The sequence below is a fragment of the Somniosus microcephalus genome, unplaced genomic scaffold (genome assembly GCF_052327205.1).
Source record: "Somniosus microcephalus isolate GS21.2 unplaced genomic scaffold, FLI_Smic_1.0 unresolved_chr1, whole genome shotgun sequence".
Classification (NCBI taxonomy): domain Eukaryota; kingdom Metazoa; phylum Chordata; class Chondrichthyes; order Squaliformes; family Somniosidae; genus Somniosus; species Somniosus microcephalus.
In genome coordinates, this window is record NW_028225179.1 from 160,136,173 (window position 1) to 160,158,691 (window position 22,519).

At 49.7% G+C, this 22,519-nt stretch overlaps 2 protein-coding genes across 6 annotated transcripts in view; both read right to left on the reverse strand.

The window, feature by feature from the left end:
- The window catches only part of LOC147096384 (uncharacterized), a 419,163-nt gene that overhangs the window by 272,864 nt on the left and 123,780 nt on the right, over positions 1-22,519 (reverse strand). The gene's annotated exons all lie outside the window — the stretch shown is intronic.
- LOC147096391 (E3 ubiquitin-protein ligase TRIM69-like) overlaps positions 4,307-22,519 on the reverse strand; it is a 38,624-nt gene continuing 20,411 nt past the window's right edge. For 2 of the 5 annotated variants that reach the window (XM_085975169.1, XM_085975168.1), the window contains 4 exons: positions 21,212-22,081; positions 18,790-18,958; positions 17,197-17,372; positions 4,321-5,013 (listed from right to left, as the gene is read on the reverse strand). In XM_085975169.1, coding sequence (XP_085831295.1) covers positions 4,712-5,013; positions 17,197-17,372; positions 18,790-18,890 — 579 coding nt within the window. In that variant the 5' untranslated portion in view covers positions 18,891-18,958; positions 21,212-22,081 and the 3' untranslated portion in view covers positions 4,321-4,711. Of the gene's footprint in view, positions 5,014-17,196; positions 17,373-18,258; positions 18,618-18,789; positions 18,959-21,211; positions 22,082-22,519 lie in introns of those variants that run through there. The other 3 variants (XM_085975171.1, XM_085975170.1, XM_085975167.1) reach the window with 3 other exon arrangements.

Genomic DNA, 22,519 nt, shown 5'->3' on the forward strand with positions numbered 1-22,519 from the left:
TTTAACCTCTTGGATTCAGGCAGTTATTTGGCACATCAACTTTATTAAGTAACAACTTTTGGAAGATGGATCGATTTTTGAAACCAGAGCGTCTGGATATCGATCCCCATTCAGCAGATGCGTCGAAGAAATTTACGCATTGGCTTCGATGTTTTGAACACTTCATCGCATCGTTCGATCCGACGGTTAACAAGTTGGGTCTTTTAGCCAACTTGCTAAGTCATCAAACTTACTTTATAATTGAAGATATTACTACATATGAAGAGGCCCTCGCAGCTCTTAAGGCCCAGTACCTTAAGTTGGTTAATGAAGTATACGCCAGGTATCTTTTGTCTACTCGCAGGCAATTACCCGAGGAATCCCTGGACGATTTCCTGCAGGACCTTAAGGCTTTGGCTAAGGATTGCAACTACAAGGCTGTCTCTGCCATATTGTATCAGGAAGAAGCCATCCGTGATTCTTTCATATCTGGCCTCTGATCTAATTATATTAGACAGAGACTCCTCGAGAATGACTCGTTAATTTTAAAAGCGGTCGTCGCTACTGCTCGATCGTTAGATGTAGCCCAGAAGAATTTAGAAGTGTATGCATCAGCCCATGCGTCTCTCTCAGCCTTGTGTGTTCCGAGTATGGAGGCATCCATAACACCAATGGAGCCTCCACTTAATCCTATTGTTGCGGCTGTACCCCATGGGTCTAAGTGTTATTTTTGTGGCCAATCTAAACACCCCAGGCAAAGATGCCCAGCCAGAGAGGCTACCTGTTTTAAATGTAAGAAACGGGGACATTTTAGTAAAGTGTGTAAAGGTAATCCTGTACCCGATGTCTTCTCTGCTGCCGCCTATCGTTTTACTCTAGCCTCGGTTACGGTTGACCAGACCATACTGTGTTCTTTGTCAAAATCTATGATGGACATCAAGATTAATGGTCGTCCTACTGGGTGTTTGATAGACTGTGGCAGTACTGAAAGTTTTATACACCCCAACCTTGTTAACTCCTGTTTATTAAAGGTGTATCCTACTCGAAGTGAAATTGTGATGGCGTCCAAGTCCCTTACTTCGGAGGTAACTGGATACTGTAAAGTCACATTGACCGTTAAGGATACGGAGTATAAGGACTTTAAACTCCTTCACAGAAATCACAGAAACCCCACAGTGCAGATAGAGGCCATTTTGGCCCATCGAGCCTGCACCAACACATATCCCACCTGATTCCTGTAATCCCTACATATCCCACCCTATCCCTGTAACCCCTTATATTACCTCAGTTGTGTGTGAACTTAATTTTAGGCTGGGACTTCCAGTGTCAGCATGAGAGCGTTACCCTTAAGTATGGTGGATCCCAGCCTCCACTCACAGTCTGCGGCCTTTCTACTTTAAAAGTAAGTCCGCCTTCTTTGTTCGTGAACCTTGCTCCTAATTGTAGACCTATAGCGACTAAGAGTCGACGGTATAGTTCAGAAGATTAAACATTTATAAAAGAGGAAGTGGAAAGGCTTCAACGGGAGGGAATCATCGAACACAGTAATAGCCCATGGCGTGCCCAGGTGGTGGTGGTTAAAACTAATGAAAAGAAAAGACTTGTGGTCGATTATAGCCAGACTATAAACTTGTATACCCAATTAGACGCCTATCCTTTGCCTCGTATTTCTGAGATGGTGAACCAGATAGCTCAGTACCGCGTGTTCTCCACCATTGATTTAAAGTCTGCCTACCATCAACTCCCCATCAAAATAGAAGACCGACCTTATACGGCCTTCGAAACTAATGGGCGCCTGTACCAATTCCTTAGGGTGCCCTTTGGAGTGACGAACGGGGTATCCGTCTTCCAATGGGAGATGGATTGTATGGTGGATGAATATGCGTTGGAAGCAACATTCCCGTACCTGGACAATGTTACTATCTGTGGGCGCGACCAACGGGAACATGATCAAAATCTCATGAAGGTCCTAGAGACTGCAAAGAGGTTAAACCTGACCTACAACGAAAACAAGTGTACCTTCAATACTACACGTTTGTGTATTCTTGGTTGCATTGTGGAGAATGGGGTAGCCGGGCCAGATCCTGAAAGATTACGCCCACTTAAGGAATTACCTTTACCTCATACTGTAAAAGCTTTAAGAAGGTGTCTGGGATTCTTCTCGTACTATGCCCAGTGGGTGGCTAGCTACTCAGATAAAGTTCGACCTCTTATTAAGTCGACGTCTTTTCCGCTATCGGCGGAAGCTCAGGAGGCTTTCTTTAATATCAAACGGGACATTGAGAAGGCAGTGGTATGTGCCGTGGATGAGAAGATCCCTTTTCAAGTGGAAAGTGATGCATCTGATTTTGCGTTGGCAGCAACTCTTAACCAAGCTGGTAGACCAGTAGCTTTCTTTTCTCGTACATTGCAAGGCCCAGAAGTTCGACATTCTTCAGTGGAAAAGGAGGCACAGGCGATTATAGAAGCAGTCAGGTATTGGAGACATTATCTCGCTGGCCAACGCTTTACACTCATTACTGACCAGCGATCTGTGGCCTTTATGTTCAATACGAAGCAGAGAGGCAAGATAAAAAATGATAAGATTTTAAGATGGCGAATAGAACTGTCAACATATGACTATGCTATTCAGTACAGGCCTGGAGTATTCAATGAGCCATCGGATGCTTTGTCACGAGGAGTATGTGCTAGTCTAGGTATAGATAAGCTTCAAAGTCTCCACGACGCACTCTGCCACCCTGGGGTTACCAGAATGAACCACTTCATTAAGTCCCACGATCTACCCTACTCTATTGAGGAGGTCCGGACTATGACCAGAACCTGTCGTGTTTGTGCTGAATGCAAACCCCGCTTCTATAAGCCGTCCGAGCCAGCTCATCTTATTAAAGCCACTCGACCGTTTGAGTCTCGATTTTAAAGGTCCCCTTCCATCAAGCGACCGTAATGTCTATTTTCTTAATATTATAGACGAGTACTCTCGGTTCCCTTTTGTTATCCCCTGTTTGGATGTGACTGGTGCTGTTATAATTAAATGCCTCTGCCAACTGTTTTCCTTGTTTGGCATGCCTAACTATATACATAGTGATAGGGGTTCCTCCTTTATGAGCGAAGAATTGCGACAGTTTTTGCTATCGAAAGGGATTGCAACGAGTAGAACTACCAGCTATAACCCTCATGGTAATGGGCAGGTCGAGAAAGAAAATGCGACAGTGTGGAAGGCTATCGTACTGTCTCTGAAGTCGCGAGGCCTGCCGACCTCTCGCTGGCAGGATGTCCTGCCAGACGTGCTGCATTCTATAAGGTCTCTTTTGTGCACAGCGACGAATTCCACCACTCATGAAAGGATGTTTAGCTTTCCAAGAAAAGCTATTAATGGAGTATTGTTACCCACATGGTTGACGACCACGGGTCCTGGGCTGTTGCGCATACATGTGAGAGGCCACAAGACTGATCCACTGGTGGAGGAAGTACAATTCCTCCATGCTAATCCCCAGTATGCGTACATTCAATATCCGGATGGGCGAGAGGATACGGTCTCTATTAAAGATCTTGCACCTGCAGGAGCTCGAAAACACTGATGATTCTGGGAATTTGAATGAACCGGAGTTAGTACTCCGGGAGAAGCCTCAGCAAGAGTTACGTCGTTCCCAGAGGACTATCAGACCTCCTGACAGACTGAATCTACAGCAGGGGGTGAATGTGATGAAATAACTCTGTGTTCTGGCATTTGTATTGTCTGTTGTTGTTGTACTTGTTAATGTCTGGAATGTTTTACAGGTGTAACCACTAATGCTCCTCCCTAGCCCCGCCCCTCTGGATCCTCCAGATTGGTGAGAGTCTTACTTATCAGAGCTGGGTCTTACTCATAAGGGCTGGGTCGGTGATGAATGATGGTTGCCCGGTGTTAACTTGATGCCATGTTCTTACTTAATAAAAGCCTTTAGTTTTAAGCTTTAACCTCTTGGATTCTTGCAGTTATCTGGCACATCAGTCATCGACCTGAAACGTTAACTCTGTTTCTCTCTCCACAGATGCTGCCTGACCTGCTGAGTATTTCCAGCATTTTCTCTTTTTATTTCAGATTTCCAGCATCTGCAGTATTTTGCTTTTGTGTTTGAGTTTTCCCCGGTGTCTTGGCCAATATTTATCCCTCAATTAGCATAACAAAAAACAGATTATCTGGTCATTATCACATTGCTGTCTGTGGGAGCTTGCTGTGCGCAGATTGGCTGCCACGTTTCCCACATTACAACAGTGACTACACTCCAAAAAGTACTTCATTGGCTGTAAAGCGCTTTGGGAAGCCCGGTGGTCGTGAAAGGCGCTATAGAAATGCAAGTCTGTCTTTCTTCTTGTGACATTTTATATTTTTATTGGTTGTATTTACAGTATCATTGGGATTTTACAATGTGTAATTTGGAAATTACATTTTCTAACTCCTAACCCCTGACCTCTGCTCCTGACCCGAATGGCGTGGGGTCAAATCACCGACGTCATGGATGATGTGGGTCTGCCCGAGGCCCCGCCCCTTTTACAGCGCCGGATCGGATTCTCAGCCACTTGTTTTCATCCCAAGTCCCGAAGAAAGGATAAAGTTTCCCCGTGAATTTATTCCCAGTGAAGGTGTGGAGATGGGACTTGGTGTCCGCGTTGTAAAATGAAACTGTCCTGGACTCATAACTGAGATAAACTCCCACCTTCCCGGGGATCGGACCGGCGGGGAGAGGGGAGTTTACATAAAACCCATCACAATCCCGCCCAATGGTCCAGGCTCCAGTCTCAGTCTGACCCAACCCTCCCTCTTCACAGATTCTGCGGCTACTCCCAGTCTCCAGACCCGATTCCCCACCACCTCCACCTCCCAGTAATGTCTCCCCGATGTGAATCCCTCCGATCCCAGCACACAGGCCCAGGCTGTAAACCTCTTCCCGGTGTCAGGGAGATTCCTCCGGGTCTCGGTCCATCTCACACTCTTCAGATCCTCCGACACCTCGAGCCCTGCATTCGCTGTTTCCACATCCAGGGTCACAGAGACTGGGAGAAAAAGCAGAGAATTAGAGATTCACCCGGGATTAGAGAGAGACGGGCCGGGGATCGGGGGGAGAGACTGGCCGGGGATTGGGGGAAGACTGGCCGGGGATCGGGGGGGGGGGAGGAGGGAGAGGGTAATAGAGACTGGCCGGGGATCGGGGAAGAGACTGGCCGGTGATCGGGGAGAGATGTTCTCACCGAGATCCCCCTTTCTGACTGATTTGTCTGTTTCTCAATTCGAGAAAAGAGCCGCCCTGAGGGGAGGAATCGAGGATCTGACAACAGCAGAAAACACCGGGACTTCCAGGGAGGGAGGTCACAGCTTCTGAAAATATCAAACATTACACCCGCCTCCGCACTGTGGGATTCTGTGGGGATATAAAGACGAAAATGAACAAAAGCTGAACTGGAGCCTCAATGTACAACGAAATACTGTTCCCAGTTTAATGCACCACAAACTGGGGTTAAAATACCTGGGGGTTGAACACAGTCCATACTCCTTACCAGATTACTCACTGAGGAAAGTCACTCTGTGGGACTGGGTGTATATGGGTAGATGTGTGTGTGTATGTTCCTTAAAGTAGAAAAGTCCCCGGTCTGGATGGGATGCATCCTATGTTACTGGGGGAAGTAAGGGGGGAAATTGTGGAGGTTCTGGCCACAATCTTCCAATGCTCCTTAGATCTGGGGGTGGTGCCAGAGGACCGGAGGATTGCAAATGTTACACCGCTCTTTTAAAAAGGGGAGAGGGTAAACCTGGCAACTACAGGCCAGTCAGCCTAACGTCGGTGGTGGGGAAAGTTGTAGAGACAATAATCTGGGACAAAATTAATCAGCGTTTGGGAAAGTATGGGGGAAGGAAATGAAGGTCAGCACGGATTTGTTAAAGGCAAATCGTGTTTGACTAACGTGATCGAGTTATTTGATGAAGTAACGGGGAGAGTTGATGAAGGTAGTGAGCGGGATGTGGTGTATATCGACTTTCAAAACAAGGTATCTATAGATATGTGAAGAGAAAAAGATTGGTGAAGTCAAGTGTAGGTCCCTTGCAGTCAGAATCAGGGGAATTTATAATGGGGAACAAAGAAATGGCAGACCAATTAAATACATACTTTGGTTCTGTCTTCACAAAGGAGGACACAAATAACCTCCCAGAGATGCCGGGGAACATAGGGTCTGATGAAAGGGAGGAACTGAAAGAAATCAGTATTTGTAGGGAAATGGTGTTAGGAAAATTGATGGGACTGAAGGCCGATAAATCCCCAGGGCCTGATAATCTACATCCCAGGGTACTTAAGGAAGTGGCCCTAGAAATAGTAGATGCATTGCTGGTCATCTTCTAGAACTCGATAGACTCTGGAACGGTACCCATGGATTGGAGGGTAGCTAATGTTACCCCACTATTCAAAAAAGGTGCTCGAGAAAAAGCAGGGAATTATAGACCGGTAAGCCTGACATCGGTAGTGGGGAAAATGCTAGAGTCTATTATAAAAGATGTAATAGTAGAGCACTTGGTAAGCAGTGACAGGATCGGACAAAGTCAACATGGATTTACGAAAGATAAATCATGCTTGACTAATCTACTGGAATTTTTTGAGGATGTAACTGATAAAATAGATAAGGGAGAACCAGTGGATGTGGTGTATTTGGACTTTCAGAAGGCTTTCGATAAGGTCCCACATAAGAGATTAGCGTGCAAAATTAAGGCACATGGGATTGGGGGCAAGGTATTGACTTGGATAGAGAACTGGTTGGCGGACAGAAAGCAAAGAGTTGGAATAAACGGGTCGTTTTCCGAGTGGCAGGCAGTGACTAGTGGGGTACCGCAAGGATCGGTCCTAGGACCCCAGCTGTTCACAATATATATTAATGATCTGGACGAGGGAATTGGATGTAATATCTCCAAATTTGCAGACGACACAAAGCTGGGCGGGAGGGTAAGCTGCGAGGAGGATGTCGTGAAACTCCAGTACGATTTGGACAGGTTGGGTGATTGGGCAGAAACATGGCAAATGCACTATAATGTGGATAAATGTGAGGTTATCCACTATGGTGGCAAAAACAGGAAGGCAGATTATTATTTGAATGGCAATAGATTGGGAGAAGGGGAAGTGCAAAGAGACCTGGGTGTTATTGTGCACCAGTCGCTGAAGGTAAGCATGCAGGTGCAGCAGGTGGTTAAGAAGGCAAATGGTATGTTGGCCTTCGTAGCAAGAGGGTTCGAGTACAGGAACAAGGATGTCTTGCTACAGTTGTACAGGGCCTTGGTGAGACCGCACCTTGAGTATTGTGTGCAGTTTTGGTCACCTTACCTGAGGAAGGACATTCTTGCCATGGAGGGAGTGCAGTGAAGATTCACCAGGCTGATACCTGGGGATGGCAGGAATGATGCACGAGGAGAGATTGTGTCGATTGGGCTTATACTCACTGGAGTTTAGAAGATTGAGAGGGGATCTCATCGAAACCTATAAAATTCTGTCAGGTCTGGACAGACTAGATGCAGGAAGGATGTTTCTGATGGCCGGGGAGTCCAGAACCAGGGGTCATAGTCTAAGGATAAGGGGTAAGCCATTTAGGACAGAAATGAGGAGGAATTTCTTCACCCAGAGGGTGGTGAACCTGTGGAATTCTCTGCCACAGAGGGCGGTGGAGGCCAGTTCATTAAATATATTCAAGAAAGAATTGGATATATTTCTTGAGGCTAAAGGGATCAAGGGATATGGGGAGAAGGCAGGGACAGGGTACTGAATTTGGATGATTAGCCATGATCTCATTGAATGGCGGAGCAGGCTCGAAGGGCCTACTCCTGCTCCTATCTTCTATGTACTGTTGTACCAGTAATCTCACAGTCACTGTATGATCTGTCTACCAGTAATCTCAGTCACTATGTATTGGGTGGTTTAATATGATTGCAAAGTATTAAACTGTTCACTCATTATTTCCTAGCTCGTTTAAAGGGGTCTTAATACAGATTATTCTGTAAAAAGCCAATGTATATTTAGCATATTAGGGGACAAACACCTAACTGGATGAAGAACACATCCCGCAGATGGAGTGAGGAAACGAGCTGCCACAGGGGAAAAGGTAAGGAAGGGCAGTGAATAAATAATTCAAGGGAAAAAAGTAGAGGAAAAAAGAGAGGATGAAGCAGCTGTGGCCCACAACTCGATCAGTCTGAACAGCAGCCTGGACAGGAACTCAAACAAAACTGGTACAATCGGGCAGGCCCCAGATTCAGAGACACCCACAAGAGGAAAAGACACCCTGGAGACAGCAAACCGACATCACCCTGAATACAGTCCATCAATCAAATTATATCCACAAATCTCAACAAACTCCAGCACATAATCAGACAAAACAAAACTGACTGACATAAAAGAACAGGTGGATGCTCCATTTCTACAGGAGATCCTCCTCACCACCCTCAGAACACACCGAGTTTGTGAGTGAGTGGGTGGGACCAATGCTGGCCGCCTTCTACTGACCCAAGAGCAGAGGATCGTCACACTAATCAACAGGAACCTTCCCATTACTCTGAGACACGCATTCCTGGAGAAGGAGGCTGCTCCATCCTAAAGAATCTCGAATAACAGGAGAACCCAAAGTGAAGCTTCAGTTCTGTGTCCTGAATGAGGTGTCCGCACATTCCCCACATCAGCAATCCTCACACTCGCCCCACGTATGGACAGCACAGTAACCATGAGTGGAGACCTAAACTGTGCTCTTCACTCCCAACGGGACAAGCTCCCAGTGGACACAGGGCACTAGGACAAGCAGCCGGAGCAATCTGGGAAAAATAGTGACCTGGTCCCACGCCAACTAATAGGTCCCCTACCGGGTTTTACAAGGTCCTAATCGCGGAGCTCACTCTCCCGCTACTGAAACCCCGCACTATGTGCTGGAGACAAGGACACAGACACACTTAACTTAGTCACAATCGTGTTAATACATATGAACAGAAAGGTCACCACCATTGCTCATCGTGGAAAACTATATCCCTCCTCGATGGTGACTAGAAAATATTGGCCAATATCAAAACCTCCAGATATCTCCGACCTGGTCCATCCTAACCTAGGGACTTTATACGGGGCTGCAAGTGGAGGCAAAACACCAGCGGTTATTCAATGTGATGCACCAGTCATACCTCTACCCTGATACTCTCCCTGGATGTATAAGAGATATTTGTCTAGGGCGACTGGACTGATTTCTCAAGACAATTGAGAGAATAAGCCTTGGTGACACTTTCAGGAAATGGATTGCAATCTAGTGCTTGCTCCCCAGGTCCACAGTGAGCACCAGCTAACTCTATACCCCTCACCACTCCTCCCTGAACAGGCAGAGAAAGCCTCGCTCCCAGGCTTCCTGTCCTGACCGTGGTCACGGACATGAGTTTGACACACAAGATGGAGATGGATCAGGAGATGAGTATTGTAGAGGAGGAAAGGTTCAGCTGGGAAGGGCGGTGTTTCCTGTTGCTGAAGTGTGCAAAGTATCGATGGGTTCTGGAGGCTGTGGTTCATCTGAGGGTCCCTGTGTTGGTCATGTTCGGGGAGCTGACATTTTCAGCTGACCAGTTGATGCTTTTTAGAAGATGGATTTGGTGCGTGAATAACACTAACTCCATTGAGGCCCGCTTTTAACCGCGTTCCTTTGCAACTAATTAGTACTGAAAGATACTATCTATGATGTTTTGGCCCAGGAATTCAGTCTCGCCATGTTTGGGGCGCTACAGCCGGGCGTTCGCTAAATTTAGCGGCCGGCGCAACTTAGCGCCACTGTGCTGTCTCTCTGTAGCAATTTATGTTAGTTCCTCTAACTTAACCTTACTGTATGTAATTAACTTACTTATATATGTATAACTTACCTGTTGGGGCCGTTGCCCCTTTAAGACGCGCCTTAGCGTGCTGACGTCACGTACGACGTGACGTGCGTGAGGCGGCTGCCGGCCCGACTCGGCCTTCCAGAAAGGCCGCCGGCACAGCCCGGCCTAGCGTCTTCGGCCGCATCGACCAGCCGCCGGGAGCGACGCGATCTTCCGCTCCCGCGGCAAGCACCGGCTCAGCCTGGCCTCCAGCTCCCGCTCCCGACTTCGGCCTCAACGGCCAGAAACACGGCCAGCGACGCAACTACGCAGTCACAGGACGCCCCAAGCGCGGGCAAACGCGACCGAGCGTGATGAGGTCATCACGCTCCCCACAGGACTGCGAACCCAGTCCTCGTGGAGTCCCCGCTGGAACAGGACCTATACCACGGTGCTCCTAAGTTGTATTGTTCCCATGCTCGAGTCTTGGATATTATTTGTCTGTAAGTATTTGAGAATGCTATAGATGATTAGTGTACACTGTATGTTGCAGAAAATGTTTAGTTGTAACTTTTCTCTGTAAGCAAACTTACACAGCTAGCCGTGAAGTGCTCGCTCTCTGTCTAGCTGGGTAACTAGTAGCTGTATTTTGATGTACTATGTACAGGGCTAATTTAAAGAGAATGCCTTCCAGTTTGCTAAATGTATATTCATTGCCAAATGTACTGTGTTGCTCAGGCGTACCTAAATTTGTGTATACATATCAGTTATGCGTTTGTATACTAATGTGTGCTTCCATTTCTGTGTTGTATTTCAGTTTTACAATAAGAATCTTGCAGTAAAGTTTTACAAGAAAAGTCAAGCCTTGTGATTTTATGGGAAGATATCAAGTTGTTCGCTATCTGTCTAGCTCTGCATAGGATCGTGTTGCGAGGGCAGAATAGCCAACTTCGCCGAAATTGAGTTGCATCGCCCCAAGAAGTTGCTGCTGCGCTAAAGCAGGTGGTGCACGACTATCATAAGGCGCTAAGCCGGCGAGCGGAGGCGCTACCACCGAGGGCGGGCGCAGCGCAGGTGCGGCGAGTTATTGATCGAGGCAGACACGCTGGCGCCGGTCAGCTCTTAAAGGGGGAGGGTCGACTTGGATTGCACCCATGCCCTGTACACTGCAGCCCTGAATCTAAGCCTAAACAGAGCTGCTTCAAGAACGCTACGCCCACGACTACGGAGAAGGCCAGGGAGCGAGCACAGCGCTTCAGCGAGGGTGCCCTGAAGCTTCAGGTTGGCGCAGTGGAGCGCAGGTGACCTGTCCTCTTCCCTGACAGTGGCAGAAGGCCGCTGCCCAGCGAGTACAGAAAAGCCTGGAGGGAGGTGGCGAACAGAGTGACCGCCAACAGCATGGTCCCCAGGACACCCACGCATTGTAGAAAAAAGTTCAACGACCTCACGCGGGTTGTCAGGGCGAGTACCCTTTCCAGTATCCTCTTCAGCCCTGCATGGGCACCTCACTTTACGGCCAAAGGGTCCTGAAAGGCCCAATGCCCAGCCCTCATCCAACAGCTATGGGACTCTCATGAAAATCACATGCACGTTCACCACTTTACACACTGTCAGGGCTACTCGACCATGGGAGACAGTGCAGGCAAGATGAGGGCTTGACACTGTCAGGGCTACTCGACCATGGGAGACAGTGCAGGCAAGATGAGGGCTTGACACTGTCAGGGCTACTCGACCATGGGAGACAGTGCAGGCAAGATGAGGGCTTGACACTGTCAGGGCTACTCGACCATGGGAGACAGTGCAGGCAAGAGGAGGGCTTGACACTGTCAGGGCTACTCGACAATGGGAGACAGTGCAGGCAAGATGAGGGCTTGACACTGTCAGGGCTACTCGACCATGGGAGACAGTGCAGGCAAGAGGAGGGCTTGACACTGTCAGGGCTATTCCACCATGGGAGACAGTGCAGGCAAGGTGAGGGCATGACACTGTACTCAGAGGCCATCCTTTCTCTTGCAGGGCAAGCTGGCCCACAATCGGAGGCAGCAGCGACGGACCGGGGGAGGCCGTCCTGACCTTAAAGACCTGAGCGACCTGGAGCAGCGAGTGGAGCGGATAATGGGAGGCCGGCTGATTGGCCCCGTCGCCACGGGAGATGCTGACCCCGTTCTGGACAGCAATACTAAGGTCATCACCTTTTTGACCTCTCTCTTTCCACTTGTGCCTCACACCAGCATCCTTTGCCACTCTCGAACCAATGCAGTGCATTGCAGCACTCATGCCTCCCTCGCTGCCGCCCTGTCCTCACTCTATAGCAACTCCTGTGCCTCCCTGCTTTCAGATGCTGAATCACCAGGTGAGGAGGCGGGCCCTCAAGCTACCATTGGGACTGAGTCAGAAGGCGAGGAGGAGGAAGAGGAAGCCGGCCCATCAGTGCCACCCTCAGCCGAGGCAGCCCATGGCCATGATGGGGACACGTCTTCCCTGGAGGGGAGCCGGGGGGGGGGGGGTGGGGGGGGGGGAAGGGTCTGATGACGCTGAAGCTCCGGGGCCCAGTGGGCTGCAGCAACGCGGGAGGGGTGGGGAAGCTCGGCGGCCTTCTCCCCGGAGGGTGAGTGCGGCCTCCAGTCCTGCTACAGTGAGCGCAGAGGAGGTGCGGCTCCTTGGTGAAATGGGTGCCCAGGCTGAGCGCAGGCACATTGAGCTCATGGCTGCAGTGGCAAGGATGCCTGACTCTATAGAGTCACTGTCAAGGAGTGTTCAGGAATTCAGGGCAGCACAGGCCAGGAGTCTGCAGGACTTCGGGGCAGCACAGGCCAGGAGTCTGCAGGACTTCGGGCAGCACAGACGGCTTCCAGCCAAGTGCTTAGTTGTGCCATGCAATCACTGGCTGGTCTGATGCAGACACAGATCAGGGCTACACGGGCACTAACTGCTGCCACCCTCGCTGGATCAGCCACGAATCGCCGGGGCCCTTGCCGCGCCGCAGCAGCCCAGCAGTCTGTGCTTCAGCAGATTGCTGCGCATGCTTCAGTGCTGGCCCGCGCGAGTGCCTGTGCTGTCAGGTTGGCAGCATTCCTGCTGCCAACACTGTCACTCCTCCAGTGCAGCTGCCACCACCCGTAGGACAGACTGCTGCCGCCCAAGCAGTTGGAGCAGTCAGCAGCCGGGCCCTCCAGGCCCAGAGCTGGTCCAGGCCGTCCCCCAAGGGCATCTGCCGACTCACCATCTGACCCTCAGCAGCCTTCCCCCAGCCTTGCTGCAGCCACTGGGGTCCCATCGAGGAGCTGCAGGGCGGGAAGGGGCAAATTGCGCAACCGAGGCAGACCACCCTCGCAGGCGAAAAAGTCGACGGTGTGGCAAAATGTTTTTTTTTAATGTGAAGGCCGAGGATCATGGTCATTTTTGTTTAAGTGTTTTTTTCATTTTCTCCAGGGTGAGAGAGCCAGTTATGTGTCTGACTGTTTTTTGGGGGGTTTCTCTATTTGTTTCTCATGCGGGAAGGGCACAGAGTTTGTAAAATAAAAAATTGTCTTTATTCAGATTGTCCATGTTTGCACTTTGAACTATTTGTTGCCATGACCGGCTGAGGGTTTGCGGAGCGGCTCCATTCATGTTCTTTCAATGGCACAAGCCATTCCGAGAGGGGGCCTAGAACCAACTTGCAATAATCCGCCGACGGACGGCCCTTGCACTTTGTACCTCCCTCCCGTCTTGGTGCTCCTCCTCCTCCTCCTCCTCCTCCTCTGGTGGTCCTCCAATGTCTGCTGGCAGTGGCTTAGTCCTGAGGATAGCCAGGTTGTGCAGCATGCAGCACACTACAAGGAAATGGGAGACTCGCTCAGGCGAGTACTGTAGGGCTCCTCCGGAATGGTCCAGACAGCGGAACCGTTGCTTGAGCACGCCGATTGTGTGCTCAATGATGTTCCTGGTCGCTTGATGGCTGTCATTGTATCGTTCTTCAGCAGGGGTGCTGGGCGCACGGAGCGGGGTTATCAGCCAGGTGCACAAAGGATAGCCCTTGTCCCCGACAAGCCAGCCTCCTGGGTGAGCCGGGGCTTCGAAAATGTCTGCCACAGAAGTCTGGCGCAGGATGAAGGCATCGTGGCTGCTGCCTGGAAAGCAGGCATTGACAGCTAGTATGAGCTGCCTGTGGTCACACACCAACTGGACGCTGAGTGAATGGTAGCCCTTCCGGTTGCAGTGATCCTCGGCATTCTGTAGAGGTGCCCGCAAAGCCACATGCGTGCAGTCAATGGCGCCCTGGACCATGGGGAAGCCCGCTATTCTTGCAAATCCCATTGCACGCTCTTGCTGCTTGTCCGGGGTCATGGAAGAGGGCATTCGTCACCTGGCGGATGCAGCAATGTACCGCGAACTGGGAGATATTGGCAATGTCCCCAGTAGCGGATTGGAAGGAGCCGGTGGCATAGAAGTTGAGAGCCACTGTCACCTTCACTACCACCGACAGACGTCCTGCTCCTCAGCTGTGGCTGCAGATCTCTCTGAAGCAGGTGGCAGATCTCAGTGACCACCTCCCTTCTGAATCGCAGCCTCCAAACACACTGCTCCTCAGACATGTTGAGATACGAGAACTGCTGGCAGTATACCCTGGGTGGGTAAGGCCTCCTGTGCCGACGCCTGTTGGCCCTTCTCCGTCTGGCCATGACTGGCACTCTCTCTCGGCGTCTGAGCCCCTTGAATGCAATGCAGAAACCCAACGTTTCCACCCATTGCAGCCCCCAGTATATGTGGCGACTCAAGGCTATGGCACTGAAAGTTAAATCCAAATGCAAAGCTCTGGCCTGAAGCCAGAAGTACCTGTGCGAGCGCTGAGTCAAAGCAGAAAGCTCTCTCCCTTCGTCTCTATCCAAATCTCTCTCTCTCTCACACAGGAGTGGAACAAAATGGCTGCCACAAAGAATGCAGGAAGAGTCCCCTTTAAATAGTGCACCCCCCACGCCCCACAGCGACTGGGAACCGTTCCACTCAACCAGTCGCTGGGGGCACCAGGCGCACAGAAGGGCGGCGCCACTGAAGTTCCGGTTCGGGGCGCACCAAGGGCGTTGCACCATGAAATAACGTCAGGATCTGCGCGCGCAGCTGAGCGGGCGCTGCGGTTTTGCGCCGCCGCTGAATCTTGACTGAAGTTCGAGAGAGGCGCCCCCTCCTCCTCCTAAGGCGCTAGCGGCTGGCGCCAACAACTGAATTTCTAGGCCTAATTCTTTGTAACACAACACAGGAGGAGGTCACTGCCTCTGCTGGTCTTAAAAGAGCAACCCAGTTAGTCCCCCTTCCCCCTGTTCTTTCACCACAGCCCTGCACATTTTGTATTCATACAATTCCCTGTTGAATGTTGCTATTGGATCTGCTTTCACCCTTTCAGGCAACGAATTCAAGATCACAACACGCTGCGTGCAAAACAAAAAATTTATTGCCCATCCCTAGTTGCCCTTGAGAGAGTGGTGGTGAGCTGCCTTCTTGAACAGCAGCAGTCCGTGTGGTGATGGTACTCCCACAGTGCTGTTTGGGAGGGAGTTCCAGGATTTTGACCCAGTGACGATGAAGGATCGGCGATATACTTCTAAGTCAGGATGGTGTGTGACTCGGAGGGGAACTTGGAAGTGGTGGTGTTCCCATGCGCCTGCTGCCCTTGTCCTTCTAGGAGGTAGAGGTCGCGGGTTTAGGAGGTGTTGCCGAAGAATCCTTGGCGATTTGCTGCAGTGCATCTTGTAGATGGTACACACTGCAGCCACGGTGCGCCGCTGGTGGAGGGAGTGAATGTTTAAGGTGGTGGATGGGGTGCCAATCAAGCGGGCTGCTTTCTGCTGGATGGTGTCGAGCTTCTCGAGTGTTGTTGGAGCTGCACTCATCCAGGCAAGTGGAGATTATTCCATCACACTCCTGACTTGTGCTTTGTAGATGGTGGAAAGGCTTTGGGGAGTCAGGAGGTGAGACACCCAGCTCTGACCTGCTCATTGCCACAGTATTTATGTGGCTGGTCCAGTTAAGTTTCTGGTCAATGGTGACCCCCCAGAATGTTGATGGTGGGGGATTCGGCGATGGTAATGCCGGTGAATGTCATGGGGAGGTGGTTAGACTCTCACTTGTTGGAGATAGTCATTGCCTGGGTTGGGTGTGTAAGTATCTGCCATCACAGACAGCAATACGTTGCGTTAACCGGCCACCTTGCATTACAAGAGGAAGCTGGGATGTTCTACAGGCCGTGCCATGTTATCAAAGGGCGAGTGAGTCGGCCCCGATATATTTGGCTTACTATACTGGAGTCCCTTTACACGTCTTGCAGGAACAGGAGGAGGCCACTGAGCCTCTCAAGCCTGTTCCGCCATTCAATGAGATCATGGCTGACCTGTGGCCTAACTCCATAAACCCACCTTTGCCCCATATTGCTGAATACCTTTGATTAACAGAAATCTCTCAATCTCAGATTTAAAATTAATTGACCGAGCATCAATTGCCATTTGCGGAAGAGAATTCCAAACTTCTACCACCCTGTGTGTGTAGAAGTGTTTCCTAACTTCACTCCCGAAAGGTCTGGCTCTAATTTTTAGTCTCTATCCCCTAGTCCTAGACTCCCCAACCAGCGGAGATAGTTTCTCTCTATCTACCCTCTGTTCCTCTTAATAGCTTGAAAACTTCGATCAAATCACCCCTTAAACTTCTAAATTTTAGGGAATAGGCCTTGGAGAGGATGCAGATGAGATTTACCAGAATGGTACCAGAGATGAGGGACTTCAGTTATGTGGAGAGACTGGGGAATCTGGGGTTGTTCTCCTTAGAGCAGAGAAGGTTAAGAGGAAATTTCATAGAAGTGTTCAAAATCATGAAGGGTTTTGACAGAGTAAATAAAGAGAAACTGTTTCCAGTGGCAGGAGGGTCAGTAACCAGAGAACAGACTGAAGGTCATTGGCAAAAGAACCAGAGGGGAGATGGGATTTTTTTATTTTAACGCAGCGAGTTACGATGATCTGGAATGCACTGCCTGAAAGGGTGGAGGAAGCAGATTCAATAATAACTTTCAAAAGGGATGAATACTTGAAGGGAAGAACATTTGCAGGGCTACGGAGAAAGGGCAAAGGAGAGTGGGACTAATTGGATCGCTCTTTTGAAGAGCCGACACAGGCACGATGGGCCCGAAATGGCCTCCTGCTGTGCTGTACGATTCTAGAACCGAATCAGCGGAAAGAGAAAGCAGCCCTTGGGGTTACTGCCAGATTTGCAATCCCAGCTTCCACTTGCTGAGCGGGGAAACTTTACGCAGTCCGTCTGCTTGCACCCCCGGCTCTCCAAAAAGCCCAAGGGAAGGAGGACGTCTATGAAAGAAAGCTCTTTGAATAATTGTTTTTAAAAAGGCAGCGGACGTGTACCTGGAATGGTTTGCTTTAATGGCAGGCTCTGCGGCTGACCGGTCTGCACCCGAACTGAAGAATGATGGTCTTTGCCGGGCTGGCGGTAGGCAACGTCGTCATGACAACCGGTTTGGGCTGGATGGTCGGCTTGCTGCACAGGATGCTGTTGGCCTTGGTAGTCGTGGTGGCTTGTACTGCAGCGAAGGAGAAACAAAGTGAAATTACAGCAGGGGACACACTGCCCGATGTTTACGGAACACCACGCATCCAACTCCTGCTGCTGCCCGTCTGATCTCAGCACCAGGCATCGGACTGCAACAGGGTAATACCCCATTATCCAATGAAAACACAACTACTGGACTGCGCAACACTTTAAATCAACGCAGCGCTTTTTGTAATACCTAAAACGCACCGGGTACATTTTAGCATGATGAAAAGGGCTAAAGAATTATTCCTTCATTCACAAAATTCATCTGCTAATTCAGAATAATGAAGGGCCGTGTGCGAAGTCAGTTTATCTGTATCAAGCACAGTTTGCATAGCGGCTGACTGCATATAACGGCCCCTAATTCAACACCAATTGGAACATCAGGCTGAGGCCCTGCAAGAACTGTTGTAGATGTTCTTATGCAGCAGGGCCTGAGGCACACTGTTGAGGGACAGTAGAAGGAGCTTTACTCTGCTATCTGTACTTAATTACATAGTATTAACAGCACAGAAACAGGCCATTCGGCCCAACAGGTCCGTGCGGGGGTTATGCTCCACACGAGCCTCCTCCCACCCTCCTTCATCTCACCCATCAACATATCCTTTATTCCTTTCCCCCTCATGTGTTTCTCTAGCTTCCCCTTAACTGCATCAATGCTCATCACCTCAACCACTCCCTGTGGTAGCGAGTTCCACATTCTCACCCCTGTCTGGGGAAAAAAGTTTCTCCTGAATTCCCTATTGGATTTATTAGTGACGAGCTTATATTTATGGCCCCCCCCCCCGCCCGAGTTCTGGTCTCACCCACAAGTGGAAACATGTTCGTTACGTCTACCCGATCAAACCCTTTCATAATCTCGAAGACCAGCTCACCCCTCAGCCTTCTCTTTTCTACTGAAAAGAGCTCCAGCCTGTTCAGTCTTTCCTGATGGGTAGAACCTCTCAGGCCAGGTCTCATTTCTAGTGAACCTTTGTTGCACCTTCTCCAGTGGCTCCGTCTCCCTGTTGATCAGATGGAGACCAGAACGGTTCAGAGTGCTCCAGATGTGGTCTAACCAAGGTTCGATACAAGTGATAGCAAGTTCCATTCCCTGGCAGTAGCATTCATTCCTCTGATATATGGTGTAGCACTTTCTTCTCCCGTACAAAGGCAACCATTTAGATTCTGGCAGGCAAACCTCATCGGTAGTCTGACCCAACTCTCAGGACAGCACTGGGGGGGGGGGGGGGGGGGGGGGGGGGAGGCAAAGCAGTAGACACAACTGGTTAGCCCAGCTAACCTGGAGAGTGGAACTGTTGGGGCCAGAACTCATAGTATTCTTTCGGAGAATTAGACCGAGTTGTACTCAACGAATCTTTTTTAAAAAAAAAGTTTAATTCACACTTTAAAAGGATGTCATTTACTTGCTGGTCCTTGTTTCACTGGCGAGGTCCCATTTTCTGTTTTTACCACATTGAGCTGAACCGCATTCAGCGGCGGGTTGAGAATGTCCTCGAATATGCATGGCGGTGTCGGAGGATCCTCGGTTTTCACAACTGGAAGTGTTGTCTCAGTGTTTAGGGTCTGATGAGGCTACACATTTGTGGGGGGGGGGGAAAAGGCAAACACCAGTGACTTTACTCAACATGTACAATTTTACAAAAGGGGTTTTGCTCCCCATTATTTGCAAAGCTGCCCCCCCCCCCACAATCACATAACCTCCCCTTTAGGTTTTCCTGGATGATGTAAAGTTGAACACCTTGCTCCCTGGCCTCTACTAAAGGTGCGAGATTTTCAGGGCTGCGTATAGAGACGCCGCTATTCCTGGCCAGAATGGAGATGGTTAGGTGATTCCCCCGGCAATCTCACATGCTGTAAGTGACTGGGATTGATTTTAAGCACATGATCCCTTTAGCCTTAAGAAATATATCTAACTCTTTCTTGAATATATTTAATGAATTGGCCTCTACTGCCTTCTGTGGTAGAGAATTCCACAGGTTCACCACTCCCTGAGTGAAGAAATTCCTACTCATTTCTGTCCTAAATGGCTTACCCCTTATCCTTAGACTGTGACGCATGGTTCTGGACTCCCCGGCCATCGGGAACATCCTTCCTGCATCTAGTCTGTCCACTCCTGTCAGAATTTTATACGTTTCAATGAGATCCCCTCTCATTCTTCTGAACTCCAGCGAGTATGAGCCCAATCGACCCAATCTCTCCTGATACGTCATTCCTGCCATCCCAGGTATCAGCCTGGTGAATCTTCACTGCACTCCCTCCATGGCAAGAACATCCTTCCTCAGATAAAGCAACCAAAACTGCACACAATACTCAAGATGTGGTCTCACCAAGGCCCTGTACATCCTTGTTCCTGTACTCGAACCCTCTCGCTACGAAAGCCAACATACCATTTGCCTTCTTAACCACCTGCTACACCTGCATGCTTACCTTCAGCGACTGGTGCACAAGGACACCCAGGTCTCGTTGCACTTCCCCTTCTCCCAATCTATTGCCATTCAGATAATAATCTGCCTTTCTGTTTTTGACACCAAAGTGGATAACCACGCATTTATCCACGTTATATTGCATCTGCCATGCTTCTGCCCAATCACCCAACGTGTCCAAATCATACTGGAGTTTCTCGGCATCCTCCTCACAGCACACACGCCCACCCAGCTTTGTGTCGTCTGCAAGCTTGCAGATATTACATCTATTTCCCTCGTCTAGATCATTAATACATATTGTGAATAGCTGGGGTCCAAGGACCGATCCCTGTGGTACCCCACTAATCACTGCCTGCCACTCGGAAAAAGACCCGTTTATTCCAACTCTTTGCTTTCTGTCTGCCAAGCAGTTCTCTATCCAAGTCAATACCTTGCCCCCAATCCCATGTGCCTTAAGTTTACACGCTAATCTCTTATGCGGGACCTTATCAAAAGCCTTCTGAAAGTCCAAATACACCACATCCACTGGTTCTCACTTATCTATTCTACCAGTTACATCCTCAAAAAATTCCAGTAGCTTAGTCTAGCACCATTTACCTTTTGTAAATCCATGTTGACTTTGTCCGATCCTGTCACTGTTTTCCAAGTGCTCTGCTATTACATCTTTTATAATGGACTCTAGCATTTTCCCCACTACCGATGTCAGGCTTACCGGTCTATAATTCCCTGTTTTCTCTCTACCACCTTTTTTGAATAGTGGGGTATCTTTAGCTACCCTCCAATCCATGGGTACTCTTCCAGAGTCTATAGAATTTTGGAAGATGACCAGCAATGCATCTACTATTTCTAGGGCCACTTCCTTAAGTACCCTAGGACGTAGATTATCAGGCCCTGGGGATTTATTGGCCTTCAATCCCATCGATTTTCCCAACATCATTTCCCTACAAATACCGATTTCTTTCAATTCCTCCCTCTCATTAGACCCTATGTTCCCCGACATCTCTGGGAGGTTATTTGTGTCCTCCTTTGTGAAGACAGAACCAAAGTATGTATTTAATTGGTCTGCCATTTCTTTGTTCCCCATTATTAATTCCCCTGATTCTGACTGCAAGGGACCTACGTTTGACTTCACCAATCTTTTTCTCTTCACATGACCTTGTCCACTCTCTATTCTAAACACTCCACACGCTTGAATGTTCTGACCATTTCCATCCCCTGGGTTTTCCCATGTTTCTGACACTCCCTCCTGTTCCCTTTTGATTTCACTTCTATCTGGTGCCCCTTTTACTTTTTCCTTCCCTCGGGTATTATTTAATTTGCCGTCTCTCGGATGGTCCCTTTGTCATGTCCTTCCCACTGGTGTTCTATCTCACCCTAGTTCCTCTCCCCTGCCCCTCTTTACCTTTAACTTCCCAGCTGGGGTCTGTGGTTCCCTTGGTGTATTTCTGCCCGTGTTTTGATTCTCCTCTGTCTCTGGGCCCCGATGATTCTCGATGTTCTTGAGGTTTTTATTTAATTTTACAGGAGTCTCTGGAGCAGTTGCCACGAGTTTGTTCCCCTGCACCGATGAAACAAACAAATCTCACCAACAAGACATTGTCACTCGGTTGTAGTCGCCCTGACCTCAGGTGACATTTGGACCATCCGCACCACCTGTGACTGAGACCGACACCCTTCAGTTTGCAGCTGGCAGGAGGCAGGGTGAAATTATGGGATGGACCTGTTAGTGACCTTTAACCCCGCAGATTGTCAGCGGGGCGGAGTTTTTCCCGCCGTCATTCGCTCCCAGATTGAAGATGGGAAAGATTCTCTCAGTGAAAGTGTGGGTGAAAGTGTGGAGATGGGACATGTTGTCCGTATTGTAAAATGACACCTATCCGCCCTCATAGTCCAGGTGCACCCCGATCTTCCGGGGCTCCACACTCGGGGTGAGGGGGGTCAGTGAGAGGGAGGTGCCAGAAAAATTGTCACTTCCGGTTCTCAGCCACACAATCCAGTATCCTGTCTGGTCTCAGGTCGATTCTCCCTTTCCTCCCGGCAGACTCTCGGGTCACTCCCACAGCCCACTCAGTCTTGTTCCCCACCTCCACCTCCCAGTAGTGTCTCCGTGATGTGAATCCCTCCGATCCCAGGACACAGGCCCAGGGATCAAACCTCTCCGGGGTGTCAGGGAGCGGCTGCTGTTTGTCTCCGAGTCTCACACTGGTCCGGTCCTCAGACAGGATGAGCCGGGGATTCGCTGTGTTCGGATCCAGAGTCAGAGAGGCTGGAGCTGGGGAAAAGTTAAAATAACACAGTCAGTGATTTAGTTTCTTGCTGTGATTTATTCAAACTCTTTCCCATTTAAAGTGACCACTCGGGCTCTGGGTTGTGTTCATGGAATCTGCTGTCACTCCAGGGTTTATGACCGGTCGATTTCGGCCTTTTCGGCCCCGACTCAGCGCTGCAGCGGAAGCAGCGCCCGGAGATTACGCTGAGGACCACAAGAAATAGTCCTCGGTTCTAATCTACAAATTCGGGGTGAGTAATGGCACCTATCGTGCCTGGCTTGCAGCAGAGCTCACATAAGACCCAGCAGGAGTGGGGAAAAGGGTGGGTGTAGACGGCAAGGGTGGGTGTAGACGGCGGGCGCTGGGGATGGAGGCATGTGGGGGGGGGGGTGGGGGGGGCAGACGGTGGAGATGGGGGAGGCAGACGGTGGAGATGGGGG